At 36.6% G+C, this 17,613-nt stretch overlaps 2 protein-coding genes across 3 annotated transcripts in view; one reads left to right on the forward strand and one right to left on the reverse strand.

Moving 5' to 3' along the window:
* LOC106078910 (ubiquitin carboxyl-terminal hydrolase 32-like) overlaps nucleotides 1-17,613 on the reverse strand; it is a 62,120-nt gene that overhangs the window by 12,130 nt on the left and 32,377 nt on the right. For both annotated transcript variants that reach the window (XM_056006031.1, XM_056006030.1), the window contains 8 exons: nucleotides 17,433-17,607; nucleotides 16,134-16,285; nucleotides 6,627-6,828; nucleotides 5,278-5,459; nucleotides 4,424-4,614; nucleotides 3,729-3,815; nucleotides 2,661-2,781; nucleotides 419-610 (listed from right to left, as the gene is read on the reverse strand). In XM_056006031.1, coding sequence (XP_055862006.1) covers nucleotides 419-610; nucleotides 2,661-2,781; nucleotides 3,729-3,815; nucleotides 4,424-4,614; nucleotides 5,278-5,459; nucleotides 6,627-6,828; nucleotides 16,134-16,285; nucleotides 17,433-17,607 — 1,302 coding nt within the window. The remainder of the gene's footprint in view (nucleotides 1-418; nucleotides 611-2,660; nucleotides 2,782-3,728; nucleotides 3,816-4,423; nucleotides 4,615-5,277; nucleotides 5,460-6,626; nucleotides 6,829-16,133; nucleotides 16,286-17,432; nucleotides 17,608-17,613) is intronic.
* LOC106062576 (uncharacterized) lies at nucleotides 12,773-15,869 on the forward strand. Its single transcript, XM_056006032.1, has one exon. It carries the CDS (start codon nucleotides 12,822-12,824, stop codon nucleotides 14,538-14,540), a length of 1,719 nt encoding a protein of 572 aa, XP_055862007.1. The 5' UTR covers nucleotides 12,773-12,821; the 3' UTR covers nucleotides 14,541-15,869.

Raw genomic sequence — 17,613 nt, forward strand, 5'->3', positions numbered from 1 at the left:
AAACCAATAAAAATTAGATTTATTGCTAAAATACTCAAATTAGTGAAACAAATCAGTTAGATGAACACAAATTACACTGATTGTAAAATTCAGGGCTGGTGGTATAAATCACTTAACTACCTATCAATGAGGCTCCAATTTGAAACCTTGCTTATGGTTTGCTAAAGGCAGCATGGAAATCTTCTCCCAGATACCCCTTACCCCCCATATCCAAAAAAAAAAGAACCTAGCTTAGATGGCAGTGAGATGCTATATACAAACGCAACTGAAGAAGAAAAAAAAATATCATTTCAATTTGTTCCATAAACAGATCAAGTCAATTATGTCCCCAACAATTATAAGAAATTAAATTGAAAACATTTCGGATCAAAAGTAAAGAATGAAAACTCAAAAGGACTGAACACCACAACAAACTGACCAATATTGGCGGCAGCCGCCAAATGTCCAACTTTTTAGCAGCCAGGCAATGCTTCTTACACTTGGAGCAGTAATACAGCTCATCCTCGTCCAGCTCCTCCCACTTGGTGAACGCCTGCAGACAGGTGTCAAGGTCGATGGGTTCCGTCTGCTTCTGTCTAGACTGGGCCACACTTTCGTGCTCTTCAGAGAACTAAGGGAGAGAACAATGTTGAGAGAAATAAGGGAGAGAACGATGTTCACCTTTACTATCAAAATTAAGAAATGTTCATATTACTGAAAGTTTTTTTTTTTTTAATGTCTATTGATTCTTATGTATTAAAGCAAACACCACTAGCTCCGGATATTTGAAACTTTCTAAGAAGCAAGGTCAGCAAGGCCATCTTTGTGCATTGTGGTGTTCATTTTGGTGTTAAATTTAAAGACACTTTCAAAGTAAAATGTGAAGTTTATATGGAATGTCTGGTTGAGAGAACAAAATAACTTCGCCACCTAACAAGGAGGCTCGAGTTCCAATCCAGACTTGAGGGGAGTTGTGTTTGCTGAGCGTCTAAAGGCGGCATGGAAAACCTCCCAGATACCCCCTACCCCCGCTGGTCCAAAAAAGACTGTAGCACAAAGAGCATGCTATAATCATGAAAAATGTCCAGTATAAAAACAATTTAATAATACTAATACTACTACTCTATATCAAATACAAGTGAACAAAATGTCTCACATATCTAAAACCTCTATACTATTTTTTTAATAAAATTTGTGCATCATCTTAAAAACGACAAAAAAAATTTTAAAAACATTTCAAGATCTAATAGATAACTGTCAAGTCTAAAAACTGGGATATTAACCCTTAAAACTCTATTCTAGTACATCAAAATAAATAAAAAATCTTATAAATGGCCATAAGAAGGAGCTACATCACAAGAAACAATAGTTCAAATAAAGTATTGAGATATTCTCTTTTTCATTCCATTCTGTTCATATTTCTTGGCATTGGAAGATGAGTCTGATAATATATTCATCAAAATATTAAATAATGATCAATATTGTTATAAACCTGGTGGTGAGACAGATGGGGGTAGTGCTGTGTTTGTTTTTTAGACTACGCAAATTGCCCCAGGTCAAGCGCTAGACGAGCGGTCAACTGTAACGAGTGACAGTACATGCCAGTTCGGCAAAGACCCGTGTTGTGAATATTACGCACGCAAGTCATGGTGAATGTGATCAACCAGAGGTCAAGCAACGTTCCATTCGATTCTAGAAGGCCTATAGGGACCTGATGTAAGAGCGAGTGTGTTAAGAGTCAAGACACTTCACAATACCCCGCAATGTGACCAGTAGGAGACGAAGTCAGAACCAGCACAGTGTGTGAGGTCAGTCCGTAACAGAAGCAATGTTTTTTACAGTCAGTGTTAATGTTGTTGCCAGCTGTACAGTATTTGTGATGTATCTGAAATTAAACTGTAAACTGAAACTTTGGAGCCCTGAGTTGTGAGGTTCTTTGTTCGTTGTGTCGTGTGGTGCAGTTTGCAGAGAGCCTGGATAGTAGGAGAGATCGTAACAATATATTGATGTGGTGGGGCCACACACATTTTGAACAGACTAAAAATTTTTCCACGGATGGAAGTTACATACCGCCCAACCAGCACCACACCACAGCTGAATAGAAATGGAGATCTACTCTACTTAAAAATATAGAAGTCTACTTTACACTTGTGAACTAAAGAAATAAAAACACAAAAATGAGAAACCAGTACCACACCACAGCTGAATAGAAATGGAGATCTACTCTACTTAAAAATATAGAGGTCGACTTTACACTTGTGAACTAAAGAAATAAAAACCCAAAATGAGAAACCAGTACCACACCACAGCTGAATAGAAATGGAGATCTACTTAAAAATATAGAGGTCTACTTTACACTTGTGAACTAAAGAAATAAAAACACAAAAATGAGAAACCAGCACCACACCACAGCTGAATAGAAATGGAGATCTACTTAAAAATATAGAGGTCTGTGAACTAAAAGAAATAAAAACCCAAAATGAGAAACCAGCACCACACCACAGCTGAATAGAAATGGAGATCTACTTAAAAATATAGAGGTCTGTGAACTAAAAGAAATAAAAACCCAAAATGAGAAACCAGCACCACACCACAGCTGAATAGAAATGGAGATCTACTTAAAAATATAGAGGTCTGTGAACTAAAAGAAATAAAAACCCAAAATGAGAGACCAGTATTACCTTTTCCTGAGTACTTTGATAGCGCAGGTGTAAGGCCGTGGCCTCCCAGTCTATGGCTAGGAACGCGCTTCCTTTCCCATACAGCTGGTTATTGCACTCCACCTTACAGCCTCGGCAAAACCTTCAGGAAGAGAGACAGAGTTGCAAAATATAGTGTGGGAATGTAACAATGTGTACATGAGACTGTTACAAAACATGAGAGACTTTAAAAATACATGAGACAGAGAGACAGAGTCGCAAAATATAGTGTGGAAATGTAACAATGTGTACATGAGACTGTAACAAAACATGAGAGACTTTAAAAATACATGAGAGACATTTGTGGGAGTGTAACAATGGATGGGACTATAACAAAACAAGAGAGACTGTAACAAAACAAGAGAGACTGTAAAAATACACGAGAGACTTTAACAATTCATGGGACTGTAACATTTGTAGGAGTGTAACAATGGATGGGACTATAACAAAACAAGAGAGACCATAACAAAACAAGACACACTGTAACAAAACAAGAGAGACTGTAACAAAACAAGAGAGACTGTAAAAATACACGAGAGACTTTAACAATTCATGGGACTGTAACATTTGTAGGAGTGTAACAATGGATGGGACTATAACAAAACAAGAGAGACCGTAACAAAACAAGACACACTGTAACAAAACAAGAGAGACTGTAACAAAACAAGAGAGACTGTAAAAATACACGAGAGACTTTAACAATTCATGGGACTGTAACATTTATGGGAGTGTAACAATGGATGGGACTATAACAGAACCAGAGAGACTGTAACAAAACAAGACAGACTGTAACAAAACAAGAGAGACTGTAACAACACATGGGATGGTAACAAAACATGTCAGAGGTTGAAAAATTAACAGAACAAACTTGTACAAATAGTTGACAATTCATTCATTACTAAAAATGAAACACTCAGGCGTAAATATTTCTGTATCTCTATTTGATCCAAACATTTAGACTTCTGATTCATGCTCGATGCCAGTATTACCATATTACAAAATATGAATGATCCTACGACCATAACATCAACTGACCACTCTCAGCCTTACCTGTACCATGGGCATCTGTGACAAAGGAAACCGTCCTTTAAGACCTCTTTCAGCAGAAATGGATACTCATAGCCGAGGCTGTCGTCACTGCAAAGCAAGAGGGAACTCATGAGAATAGGATACACTGAGACAAAGAAGGATAGAGATAGGGAGCAATGAGAGGTCTATTGAAACTCGAACCAAATACAATTTAACTACAATAATAAGAGGGTTAAAACATAAGACATAACACTTTAATGAAGGTCAAGTTTTTTTAAGAAGATAATATGGTTTTTAAAGAAACTGCTGCTGGGTTTCCAAACTGATGCTGGTTTTCCTAAAATTGTTAGGTTTCCAAAACTGTTGCTGGGTTTCCATAACTGTTGTTGGGTTTCCAAAACTGTTGCTGGTTTTCCTAAAATTGTTGTTGGGTTTCCAAAACTGTTGCTGGGTTTCCAAAACTTTTACTGGGTTTCCAAAACTGTTACTGGGTTTCCTAAAACTGTTGCTGGGTTTCCAAAACTTTTACTGGGTTTCCTAAAACTGTTGCTGGTTTTCCTAAAATTGTTGTTGGGTTTCCAAAACTGTTGCTGGATTTCCAAAACTTTTACTGGGTTTCCTAAAACTGTTGCTGGGTTTCCAAAACTGTTGCTAGATAAATGACAAAGGAGTAAATGAAAAATAGAAATACTGAAAGATAAAACATTTGAGATTACCAGTCTTGAGCATGATTGGTTACTTTCAATTCTGACGGCGGGAGTGGACTGACCATGCGGGAGATCTGGACCCACACAAACTGGTACAGTTCCTGGTTGGTGGTTGTCTCTGTACAGGGTATAATAATAGGTGTACCAAATAAACTTGGCCGTGACTTCTGGGACGACAGAAAGAAAACGTCCATCAAGTTCTGAGGAAATAAAGAGAAGGTCGTTAGGTCAAGGAGATAAAAAGTAAGCAGCAGATCAAACCTGAAAATAAATGAAACAATTAGAAATATTAAGTATCAATTTTAAATAGTTCTACATGGAGTGTACAATAATTTACTTTATTTTTGGTTTAGAAGATAAGTTTGAGAAGGTTGTTAAAAAAATGATCATTATTATATCCTAACCGATGGTTCAGGACAGCAGGGGCTGGAAATGGGCAGGGTTCAATCCCCAGACCATTGTGAAGACAGTCCAAATCGCATACCACCTGACCAGACTGCCATTTATGTCTTTATAGACTTCAAAATTACTTTCTTCTACAAAAGCACACACAAGTTCAATTAAATCAAACCCTATGACAACCATGAAGAAAGTAATTTCTGATTCTCATTTGTTTTTATTAATGACCATTTTTTTTTTAGAGAGTTCACTTTTTAATGTGATCAACATTACAAGCGAAAAACTCAAACACCAATCTAGGCACGAATTTGACAGACATGATGCTTCAGTCAGAGGTCTCAACAAAAGTCAAGAAAAAAAAATTTTTAGTTTCCCTTCCATTGGAATGCGAAGATAAAATTTATGTTCAACCAAAATTTTAAAAAAGTTATGAACATAATGTCAGAAAGCTGGTTGGCACTGACCATCTTGCGATGGACTCCTATCACAAAGTTCTCAAATCTGTTGGAAGGTTTTTGCCCATCCAGAGTGCCAGAGTTGGCGATGCTGGCATTGCTGGGGCTGCGGGAGTGGCTCGGGGACTTGGACACACTGATGATCTGAGGAGGCTGGCCGTTTTGTTTGGCGTTGCTGTGGGCGACAATCCCTGTAATAAAGTCAGTAAGAGTTATGTTTACAGGTCAAAGCTCAATTTAAACTAAACATAAAGAAAAGTGGATAGATTTTTTTAAAATATAAATAAATCTTAACATTTTATAGCCTAGAATCAAGCATACTTCATAGAACATAGAATAATATAAACACAATTAAATTTTCTGTAGTGCTGTTCATAGACCAACTGTGTTTTTAAAACATACTAGACCAAGGGTTCTCAACCTGCGGATCGCGACCCCCCTTGGGGGTCGATTGACAATTTGCCAGGGGTCGCCAAAGACCATCGAAAAATTGATTGTTTTTGTTTATTGTTCTAGAGCTGTGTGTGTGTGTTCCGGGAGAAGGGGGTCGGGGCAGAGTTGGGGATTGTAAAAAAGGGCTCGCCAACCTTTAAAGGTTGAGAACCGCTGTACTAGACGTGGAACAAGATAAACATTGTCTAGATGCATAGAATATTGTTATAATTTTACCAAAATACAAACACCATAATAGGGTCACATATAAAAAAAAGTAAAGTTCCCCATTCATACCTTGCGATCTATAGGGCAGATGATGTTAAGGTCATCTGTTTCTTTGGCCAGCGGTTAACAAGCAGGGTGCCAAGTGGCCAGTACCCATTAGAGCTAGGTGGATTCAGGGGAGCCCTAAAAATCCAGAATTTCAAAATCCCAGTCTTCATCGAGATTAGAACCCTGGACCTCAGGTTCGGAAGCCAAGCACTTAACCACTCAGCCACTGCGCCCCCCCCCCCCCCCCCCCAAGTTAAATGTCTGTTTGTGCTCAATGGGGAGCAAAATCTCTTCCTTCTTTCATCTGTGTGTGAGAAAAAGTCCATATAAAAACACAAGGTAACAACCAAGAAAGACAAATCCAGCATCCAAAAATAGCTTTGCTAAACGTGGTGTGAACAAATACAGAAGAAACAGTGGCGGCCCTTTCTTCATTGTTTCTAACAAAAGAGGAGAAACTTTGATGGGCAGACAACTATGGTAGGATCGGATCTATTTTACACAATAGCAGATACATTCCCCTTCAACTGTGACATAAATGAGCTTTATTGAGGATAATTTTGTACATCAGAAAACTGCCTTTCTAAACTGAATGGACAAAAGGGACCGGGCAGTTTGCTGTACGAGGTTGTTTTATTCTCACCACTCACCTCTAATTGTGCTTCTCTGTATATCTGGTAGGTCCAGGCTCTCGTGGCTACCCGAATGAGGCTCAGAGTTCAAAGGTGAAGGGTTGGTCTCCTCCTCCTCTTCTGTCATTGGCTGGATATGCGGGGGAGGCGGGAGCTGGTATAAAAACAAGGAGCCAGGGACAAGCAGGTTTCGGATTTTCTGATCGTCACGTGGAAGAGACTGAAAAACAGAGAAAAAATAGCAGCATGGGATACACGTCAATAGTCAACAATTCTAGTTTTATCCTCTACCCATTTAATAAATATAACTGTGAGGGCGAGTGCAGAAATAAATGAATGATAGATAGATACTAAACATTAATTAGAAGCAGCAGCAGGGACCCAGTTTTTAAATGAGAGAAAGTCATGAATTAAATGTGATGCAATCCCTTACATGAAGAGTTGATGCAGTCTCTTAAATAAACATCCACACTTCTCTTATAAATAAACATCCACACTTCTCTTATAAATATCCACTTCTCTTATAAATAAACATCTACACTTCTCTTATAAATATCCACTTCTCTTATAAATAAACATCCACACTTCTCTTATAAATAAACATCTACACTTCTCTTATAAATATCCACTTCTCTTATAAATAAACATCCACACTTCTCTTATAAATATCCACTTCTCATATAAATAAACATCCACACTTCTCTTATAAATATCCACTTCTCTTATAAATAAACATCCACACTTCTCTTACAAATAAACATCCACACTTCTCTTATAAATAAACATTCACACTTCTCTTATAAATAAACATCCACACTTCTCTTATAAATATCCACTTCTCTTATAAATACACATCCACACTTCTCTTTAGTTTCACAATGAATCAGACAGTGATTAGTTCTGAGACTTCTAATTCTTTCAAAATATTAAAATCCAAAACCAAAGTTTAAAAAATTCAACATAAACTGATCCAATGTTAAATTGGTCCAATGCTGTTACAATCAACAGGCCTGAACTAAGCTTCAGAGAGTGACTGACCTTGATACACACACTATTAAGTTCTTTTGACCTACATTTGATATTTTGACCTCTTGACCCCAGCAAGAAAGTCAATATCATAGAGAATTACTTCCCATCTAAGGCATACAAAATACTTCATTAAGCTTTTTAGAACCAACTTCTATGACATTAAACTGCTCATTAAGAACCAACTTCTATGACATTAAACTGCTCATTAAGAACCAACTTCTATGACATTAAACTGCTCATTAAGAACCAACTTCTATGACATTAAAATGCTCATTAAGAACCAACTTCTGTCACTAAAACTGTTTATTTCAAATAATACAAATAATCAAATATACAGAGGTAGTCATTTAAAGTCGAGTCTAAAGGATTTATTGCTTGTAGATCTATATCTTAAGGAACAAAAGTAGGGAGGTAGGGGCTGAAATAGTGGTAGTACCACTAAGGACAAAGCATCTATTATAAATCCAACAATGTCAGGAGTTCACATCATGACCTCTGGTTTAAACAAGGAATTAAGATTCCTTCATCGCTTTAAACTTAAGACAAAACTTGAGTAATGCCAAGTCCAAACGCTGAGGTCAACATGGTCAGTCGTGTTATCAATCAAACAATCCTCAAACACTGAAGCCAGCTGGATTAAACCAGTTTTACTGGCAAACAACTTCTGGCGTCAACACTGATAGTGACCATTAAATATAAAACTCAACTGACTTCTAATGAACAAAAAGACTTTTTTTTTTAAAATAGACTTTCTATATAGCACAACTTTCACGCTTATAGCAGACTCAGGGCGCTATGGACCGATTTCTTTTGTGGACCAGTGAGGAGAGGTGGTATAGGAACGAAGGTTTTCTGTGCTGTCTTAAGTGCTAGTTAAACACAACTCCAGGTGTCAAACTCAACCCACCTTGACAGGTAGCCAGCCCGCTTGACAGGTAGCCAGCCCGCTTGACAGGTAGCCAGCCCCCTTGACAGGTAGCCAGCCCAATTGATAGGTAGCCATCCCGCTTGACAGGTTAGCCAGCCTGCTTGACAGGTTAGCCAGCCCGCTTGACAGGTAGCCAGCCCCCTTGACAGGTAGACTAATCAGTTTAAGCCTCTCACCCACACATGATGACAACCCATTTTAATATGATAAAAAAAGTATAAATAAATACAAGTGTTGGTAAAAAGAGGACAATTCAATAAGAGGGAGAACTCCTGTTGTTATCAGACAGTATCTATAACAATGGACTGCAGCCTGTGTGTTGAAATTCTTTAAAGGCCACTATGACACAAAGGATAAAACAAAATTCTGTCTACTATTGAAATATTCAACAATAATCTACACAACATGAAATTTTATTTAAAAAAAAAAAATAAGGAAGCCTGCCGGCGATGATAAAAACAGGAAGTGATAGGATTTCATCGCAGAAATAGAAACATATCAATAGAAGAAAAAAACATCCAAACAGCAGGATTTTTTTTTCCTGTTCGCCTTATCACAGTCAAAGCAATAAAAAAAAATGTTATCAGGAAATGGAGCAACTCTTAAAAAGAATCAAGTGCAGGTATTAGAGAGAGAGAGAGGGAATCGTGACTAGCCAATCAATTCATCAGAAAGACCAATTAGCCCAGGGACCAATACTGCAGATAATCATGTTTATTACTGACACATTGATCAAGATTTTATTAACAAGCGAAGAAAATACAGCCAGAGAAAAGAAAAGTGAATTTGCAATGTGATTAGGTCTTTATTTGGGTCTAAAATAATAGCAGAAAGTTTACAATCTTGAATAAGTTCATCTTTCAATACATTGAAATATTTTCTGGTGCAATTCCCCAAAAAAAAAAGGATTTTTGCAACACATTGATCAAGATTTTATTAACAAGCGAAGAAAATACAGCCAGAGAAAAGAAAAGTGAATTTGCAATGTGATTAGGTCTTTATTTGGGTCTAAAATAATAGCAGAAAGTTTACAATCTTGAATAAGTTCATCTTTCAATACATTGAAATATTTTCTGGTGCGATTCCAAAAAAAAAAAATGGATTTTTGCAACACATTGATCAAGATTTTATTAACAAGCGAAGAAAATACAGCCAGAGAAAAGAAAAGTGAATTTGCAATGTGATTAGGTCTTTATTTGGGTCTAAAATAATAGCAGAAAGTTTACTATCTTGAATAAGTTCATCTTTCAATACATTGAAATATTTTCTGGTGCAATTCCCAAAAAAAAATGGATTTTTGCAACAAAAGTTTCTGTGATTATGAATTCAATGGTAAGCTGTCCTCGTTTAATGTTAGCAAAAAGGCTTTGGCTATGTTTTATCATGCTCACATTAGCAATATTTCAAGTTTTAATATCACTGCCTGGTATGGCAATCTGAGCATTTAAAAATAAAAATAAACTTCATAGAATCCTAAATGCTGCTGGTAAAATTATTGGCCAAAAACAAACCCCATTTGGGCAGTTGTTTGAGACAAACATCCATAAAAAAAGCTCTTTTGTTCCCCTGGCAATCAAATCATTAAATGGAAACAATCTGATATTAACTTTTCACATTATGAGTGAGTCTGGTGTGAATGTATTTTTTGTTTTTTTATTATTATAATGTTTTGTTTGGTGCAATGAACAAATTGTAAGACAAATTTCCTTATGGACAAAAAGATTATTATTATTATTATTTCAAAATTGTCAATTGTTTAGGGGTTGTTTTTGGGAAAGGGGGGGGGGGATATAAATGATTTTATTTTTTTCACCTGAATTCATAAACTGGAATTGAATCCCTTTGAGTTTATACACAGTAATTTAATCTCATGAATTTATAAACTGAAATTTTATCCCATGAATATAGAAACTTCAATTTAGTGTCTGTGAATTCATAAGATGAACTAAAAATGTAGATCTGAATAAAATTATCAAAAGTAGACATCATTTCCCTACCCAAGTGTCAAGACATTTTGAAAACTTCATTTTGATAACATCACTAAGCAAGACATTGAAAGCTTCCACTATTAGTCGATATTCAATTGTTAATGCCATTCCACTTCAGACTGGCTCTCCAACCAGCTAGAGGAGACGTACAAAAGTTTAAGAGCTTCACAGTTGACAACAATCATTATCTTAACGGTTTTCTTGGTGTCAGTTTTTCTGGTGGGTTCTACCGGTAAGTGGTTGTAACATGCTGCAAATCTAGACAGTTTCAATATATCTTCTCAAATGTATTTACCATGATTGTTTTAATGTTTGATTCATACATTTGTTTGTTTCAACTTACTGGAATATAAGGAATCAATTTTAGATTTTATTTGTCATCAAATAAAACATGAATACTTATGAATCAAGACACTGAATGGCTGTCTGGTCGTGCGGTTTGTGCGCTGGACTGTTGTTCAAACTTATCAATGGTACAGGGTTCAAACCCTGCCCGCTCTTATCTCCCGTTGTCCTGTGGGAGGTTTGGACTAGGAAGTAATTATCTTCAACTCTGAAGGAACACCCGAAACATGTAAACAAAACAAACTGAACAAAATGTAGTTTGCAGAACTGAACAAAATGTAGTTTGTAGAACTGAACAAAATGTAGTTTGTAGAGCTGAACAAAATGTAGTTTGTAGAACTGAACAAAATGTAGTTTGTAGAACTGAACAAAATTTAGTTTGTAGAACTGAACAAAATGTAGTTTGTAGAACTGAACAAAAATTTAGTTTGTAGAACTGAACAAAATGTAGTTTGTAGAACTGAACAAAATGTAGTTTGTAGAACTGAACAAAATGTAGTTTGTAGAGCTGAACAAAATGTAGTTTGTAGAGCTGAACAAAATGTAGTTTGTAGAACTGATCAAAATGTAGTTTGTAGAACTGAACAAAACGTAGTTTGTAGAGCTGAACAAAATGTAGTTTGTAGAACTGAACAAAATGTAGTTTGTAGAGCTGAACAAAATGTAGTTTGTAGAACTGAACAAAATGTAGTTTGTAGAACTGAACAAAATGTAGTTTGTAGAACTGAACAAAATGTAGTTTGTAGAACTGAACAAAATGTAGTTTGCAGAACTAAACAAAATGTATTTTGTAGAACTAAACAAAATGTATTTTGTAGAACTAAACAAAATGTATTTTTGTATTTTGTAGAACTGAACAAAATGTAGTTTGTAGAACTGAACAAAATATAGTTTGCAGAACTAAACAAAATGTAGTTTGCAGAACTAAACAAAATGTATTTTGTAGAACTGAACAAAATGTAGTTTGCAGAACTAAACAAATGTAGTTTGTAGAACTGAACAAAATGTAGTTTGTAGAACTGAACACAGTTTTTAAATAAAACAAATGATAAAATATAAATATATAATAAAGTAAAACTGTATCCCACCCTTGCACAGTATCTGTTTCATAAGTATGCATTAAATATTTCTTCTTCTGGAACAAATTATGGTCAAGAACAGAGACTACACTGTTTTGTTTGCTAGCATACATCTACCTAACAATGTTTCTAAGTCAGATGATTCAGATTATAGGAAAGAAAAAAAAATAAAAGTTTGATTTTAGTTAAGTTCTTATTTCACACTAAAACATGAAACCAATAACAATTACCATCCAAGTCTTAATGTTACTTTGTCTTTTATATTTGCCAGGAAATATTCTGGTTCTGATTGTCTTTGCCAAAAACAAAACTAAGCAAACGGCCACAGTTTTCATAATGGCTCTGGCCACCACTGACCTCACCATCTGCCTGGTTGTACTCCCTGGAGTTCTGATCAAGGAGTGGTATGTGCCCTTCAGGTGGGATGCCCTATGCCGAGGCTGGGAGCTCATTCGATGTGCCACCATCCCGCTGTCATCTCTCATACTCGTTATAGTGGCGGTGGACAGATACATCATGATCTGCAAGGTTGGCCACTTCCAGGCCATCTCAACTAAAGAAGCCAGGTATGTTTTCACTCATTCAGTCAGAATTACACATCTCTCTAAGTCAACATCAATTTCACTTCGCTGAAAGCCTAGCATATCTAGCTCAGTAATGTGAATGTTGGGAGCTTAGTTCGCCCAATTAAGATCCATTGTTAGCAAGTCTAATGTTTCATTGAATTCACAGTGCACACCATATTTTCTGCCAAATTACAAGACATTAATATCGAAAAATTTATTGTTACAGGTGGATCCTCATTGGAATCATTGTATGCAGTGTTGGCCTTGGGATCCCACCCATGCTTAGAGTAGGGGTATACCAAGAGGGGTCATCACCAGGGGACCCCCCAGAATATCTAGGGCTGTGCATCAGCAATGATTTTCTGATCACCAAAAATGCTGTTGACCACTACTGGCAGGCGATGGCAGCCAAGTTTTTCCTTGTCTTGGTGACTGTCATTGTTTTGTACAGCTCCATATTTCACACAGTCTACCAACAGGGTCTGTGGCATCCAGCAGCCTCTCACAGTGATGCAGCTTCTGTTTCCAGACATGACGCTTCTAAAGCACCAGATGAAACAAGCAACATAACTACAGCTCCAAAGCAGCATATAGTCACAACAGATGGTCCAAATTTAGAACAAGTCACAACAGATGGTCCAAATTTAGAGCAAGTCACAACAGATGGTCCAAATCTAGAGCAAGTCACAACAGTTGGTCCAAATAAAGGGCAACATAAAGTCATAACAGATGGTCCAGCTCTAGGGCACCACAAAGTTATGAAAAACGCCCCAATCCCAGGAAACTATAATGTCATAACAGACGATCCAAGCTCCAGGCATCACAAAGTGGACATCAGAATACCAGCTCAACTGTCTGAAGGGCAATCAAATAACTGTCCATATTCCACTAGAGAGACCAAACCATCTGAAGAAATTATGCTTAACATTGCACAAGTTAAAAACATTGACTCTCAAGTTTCTCTCTATGATGCTCCCACGACACTTCTGGTCAAAGAAGCAGCAAGTCCCCATCAAAAGAATGTTCCAGAACCTCCACACGCTAACCAGCTGATGCACTGCAACCCATGGCAACCTAGCATACCTCTCAACAAAATGTCTGCTTTAGAAACAGATGAAGACAACCAGAACACAGACATTTTATCAGCATGTGATGATATGCAGCCTCATCAGCTTGGTTCTCACTCTACTAGAGACAGACACAATTCCTACCCGCAGAACTTTAATGACAGAAATGAACAACTGGCAACTGGACACAACTATCTCAATGAATCAGGCCCAAATGAGTTGATTCAACACAATGAATCTGGCCAGAATGAGTTAATTCAACAGATTGAATCAGGCCAGAATGATTTGATTCAACACAATGAATCAGGCCAGAATGAGTTGATTCAACACAATGAATCAGAAACTAACCCAAAAAATATTCCATCAACTAAAAGTTATCAACAAGGGAAGAAATTAATGTGTGAGATGCACAAAGAAAGTATGCTGCCCCATGGAGGACAGTCCCATACTTCCCAAACCAATACACCTTGTGTAGGACAGTCCCCTACTCTCCATGTAGGACAGTTTGGTGACCCCCAGGAAGAGCATTCCACAATGAAATGTTCAAGTCTCTTTAAAAGATTATTTCAAACTAAAGTTCATCCCCTCCAGCCAGCAAACACAAGTGAGTTACAAACTCCCACCACAGGGAAGTCCTCCAGGACAGGGGCAGTCAAATTTCAACGCTACCACATTACAGATGCTAGGCAGAAAAGGATTTGGACTGCACAGGTGAAGACGGCCAAAGTACTCCTCATGGTGACCATCGTCTACGTCCTGAGCTTTGCTCCAGTTCTCTTGATGACTGTAAATGCCATACCCTCGCACCGCATTCCGTTCTATACCTACTTCCTGCATAGCGCTGCCAACCCATTGATTTACTCCTTTATCAACCCAACATTCCGTATGCAGCTCATGAAACTTTTAAAATGTAGACGCTGGACAGAATAGACCAAATACTGGACAGAATAGACCAATTGCTGGACAGAATAGACCAATTGCTGGACAGAATAGACCAATTGCTGGACAGAATAGACCAATTGCTGGACAGAATAAACAAAACAATGGAATAAAATAGACCAAATACTGGAGACAGAATAGACCAAATACTGGACAGAACAGACCAAACACTGCAGACAGAATAGACCAAATACTGGACAGAACAGACCAAACACTGGACAGAACGGACCAAACACTGTACTATATAGACCAAACACTGTACTATATAGACCAAAAACTGTACTATATAGACCAAACACTGTACTATATAGACCAAACACTGTACTATATAGACCAAATACTGCATTAAATAAATCAAACAATTAACAGAATAGATCTAGCACTCCCCAGAATAGACCCAAACGCTGGACAGACTAGACCAACTGCCCTATTCGTATAACCACCAGCTTAATGAAGGTCAATGTAATTGTTCACTCCTTTTCCTTGTGGAGACAAAACAAAATGAAGTCATTGGTGATTAGCTAATGGGCATAGCTCACGAGGAACTTTGAACTCACCACCAAGAAATACGTAAGAAATAAACTACAAAGGGCATTCCTGTGTGAGAGACGCAGATGGCGCAATAACTCCACCGTAACTTTGACTGAGTGATGTTCATTTTATAAGACATTAGTAATTAAAAAAAATGAAATACTAATTTCAAATTTAGTCTTTGTCATACAAATGTTTTCACTGTTTTAAAACAGTTCTAGAGTTTTGTATGTCTGGAAGAGTATCATGCCTACACAACCATTTTTATAATCATTGAGCGCCTAGTTATTGTGACACATAATTATAATTCTTTTTCTGAGACAGTTTTTTTTTACAAATTATCTTTGTTCTCTTTGCTCCCCCCCCCCCATTTTTTTTTGTTGATCAGTTCAGAATGTGCCGAGTACTAAAAGTGTGACAGATGAGACTTGAGCTCAGATACTGAGTGATTTATGAAAGAGAATCCAATGTGGCAACTAGTTTAAGAACTTAAACTTTGAATATCTGCTTGAAATATTTTCAACTAAATTATCTATTACAAATTACTTTCAAATGTGTTTCACACTATGGATGGGTACGTGACATTGGAAGGTATAGAAAGTATTTAGTGATTGCATTGGGAACATGACGGATAGTAAAGTTAGAAAGGGGAACTTTCCATTTTTTAAAAACTATTTCATAAAAAAAATAATTGGTAGGTATTTGTTTTATTAAAATTGCACTAAAAAATAGTTCCAATATTGTGAAATTTTCAAAATATGATTTTGTGTAAATAGCTTTCAAATTTGTTGTTAAACCAATTAAAGACATAAAAAAAAAAACTTTTTGACTTTAGTTTGTTAACCCCCCTTAGTACAAATAGTCACATCTATTCTTTTCTGTCAATTAAGCTTCATTCATTATGTTCGATAGAAATAGCTTCTGATGCCTGATACATTCCGAGTTTGTATCATTAAATATTATTAATCTCTTGTTAGACTGTCCAGCTAGGTTGGCAAAAAGAAAAGTTAGTTCAAAGGGACATAACACACTCTAAACAACTTAATCACTGACCTTGACAATGGGACCACTGACTTCCACAATCAGAAGCTCCTCGACTGGAATGTTGGACAGATTGCTGACCTCACGCTTCAAAGTTTTATACTTCTCATCCATGTTCAGCCGCAGACCGTACTTCACTGGCACTGACCCGTCCAGTTTTTGTACTGAAATGAGACATTACATCAAAGTAATACCTACTCTTATCAAAATCTTAAAGTTTAAAGAGTAAAATTTTCTTATTTTATTTTTTTTTTCAATTCTTACAAGATCTACTAGCTCACACTTTCTTCAAAGTCAAAAAAAGTTGGAATGTGGTATAAAGTTGGAATATGGTCAATAGATGGAATGTGGCATAAAGTTGGAATGTGGCATAAAGTTGGAATGTGGTCAATAGATGGAATGTGGCATAAAGTTGGAATGTGGTTCAAAGTTGGAATGTGGTCAAAAGGTGGAATATGGTCAAAAAGTAATATGTGGTAAAAAGGTTTAGATGAGTTCAAAAGGTGGAATGTGGTCAAAAGGTGGAATGTGGTCAAAAGGTGGAATGTGGTCAAAAGGTGGAATGTGGTCAAAAGGTGGAATGTGGTCAAAAGGTGGAATGTGGTCAAAAGATAGTAAAAAGCACAAGTTAAAAAAAAACAACTGAATCATTAATTGCAAGCTAATATTTCAGACACAGTTGTATGGCTGGATAGCTCAGTTGATAAAGTGTCACAGCAATAATTCAAATGTCATAAGTTCCATACCAGTACTGGTCATTTATTTTCTTGAAGACAAGCCTTATTATTATTATTTATTTTTCAATGACTGTTTAGTTGACTATGTTATTTGAAAATAAAGTACTAATTGAATTGATTTTAAAAAATGTTAATTACTTGACTAATTATTTCAAGTCATCACTTTGCGTACATAGAACTGCAGAGATGTCATTAACAAATTCTGCTTAACTCAATCTGTTTGCTAATTTTGTTACTGAGCTACAGGGTGACCTCAGTATTTATCTAAGTTTATTCTAGCTTCTTGATATGTTTTTGAGTCGACAAATTCCAAACAGAGGGTGCTGGTCCTAGCGTTGTTCCTAAGTTAAATAGCACTTAAGTATATTGGTAAAAAAAAATTCAAATAACTCTGATGCTTTGTTTTAGTATGTCAGCAGGTTATTGAAGTATTGAAGTTATTCAGGATTACCATTACAGTCATTGGTATTGGAGTTATTTAGGATTATCATTATAGTTTTTGGCCTTGGAGTTAATTTAGAATTATCATTAGTTATTGGTATTGGAGTTATTTGGGATAACACTTAGCACTTACCTATAACTTCTATATGGATGCAACTGTCCATGGGAAGAGGTAAGGACAGGTGAGAGTAGGGGTCAAATCGGACACTGACATGACCGCACTCTTTACATTTCACCTGGGATTTCAAAATGCCATGAAATAAGTCAACAATAATAGACTGGTTCCTGAGTAAGTGATTCTCCCATGCCTGGAA

The sequence above is a fragment of the Biomphalaria glabrata genome, chromosome 12 (genome assembly GCF_947242115.1).
Source record: "Biomphalaria glabrata chromosome 12, xgBioGlab47.1, whole genome shotgun sequence".
NCBI lineage: Eukaryota > Metazoa > Mollusca > Gastropoda > Planorbidae > Biomphalaria > Biomphalaria glabrata.

What these genes read in the sequence shown, in the direction of transcription:
- LOC106062576 (XM_056006032.1), top strand. Translation starts at nt 12,822, where the DNA reads ATGCTTAGAGTAGGGGTATACCAAGAGGGGTCATCACCAGGGGACCCC.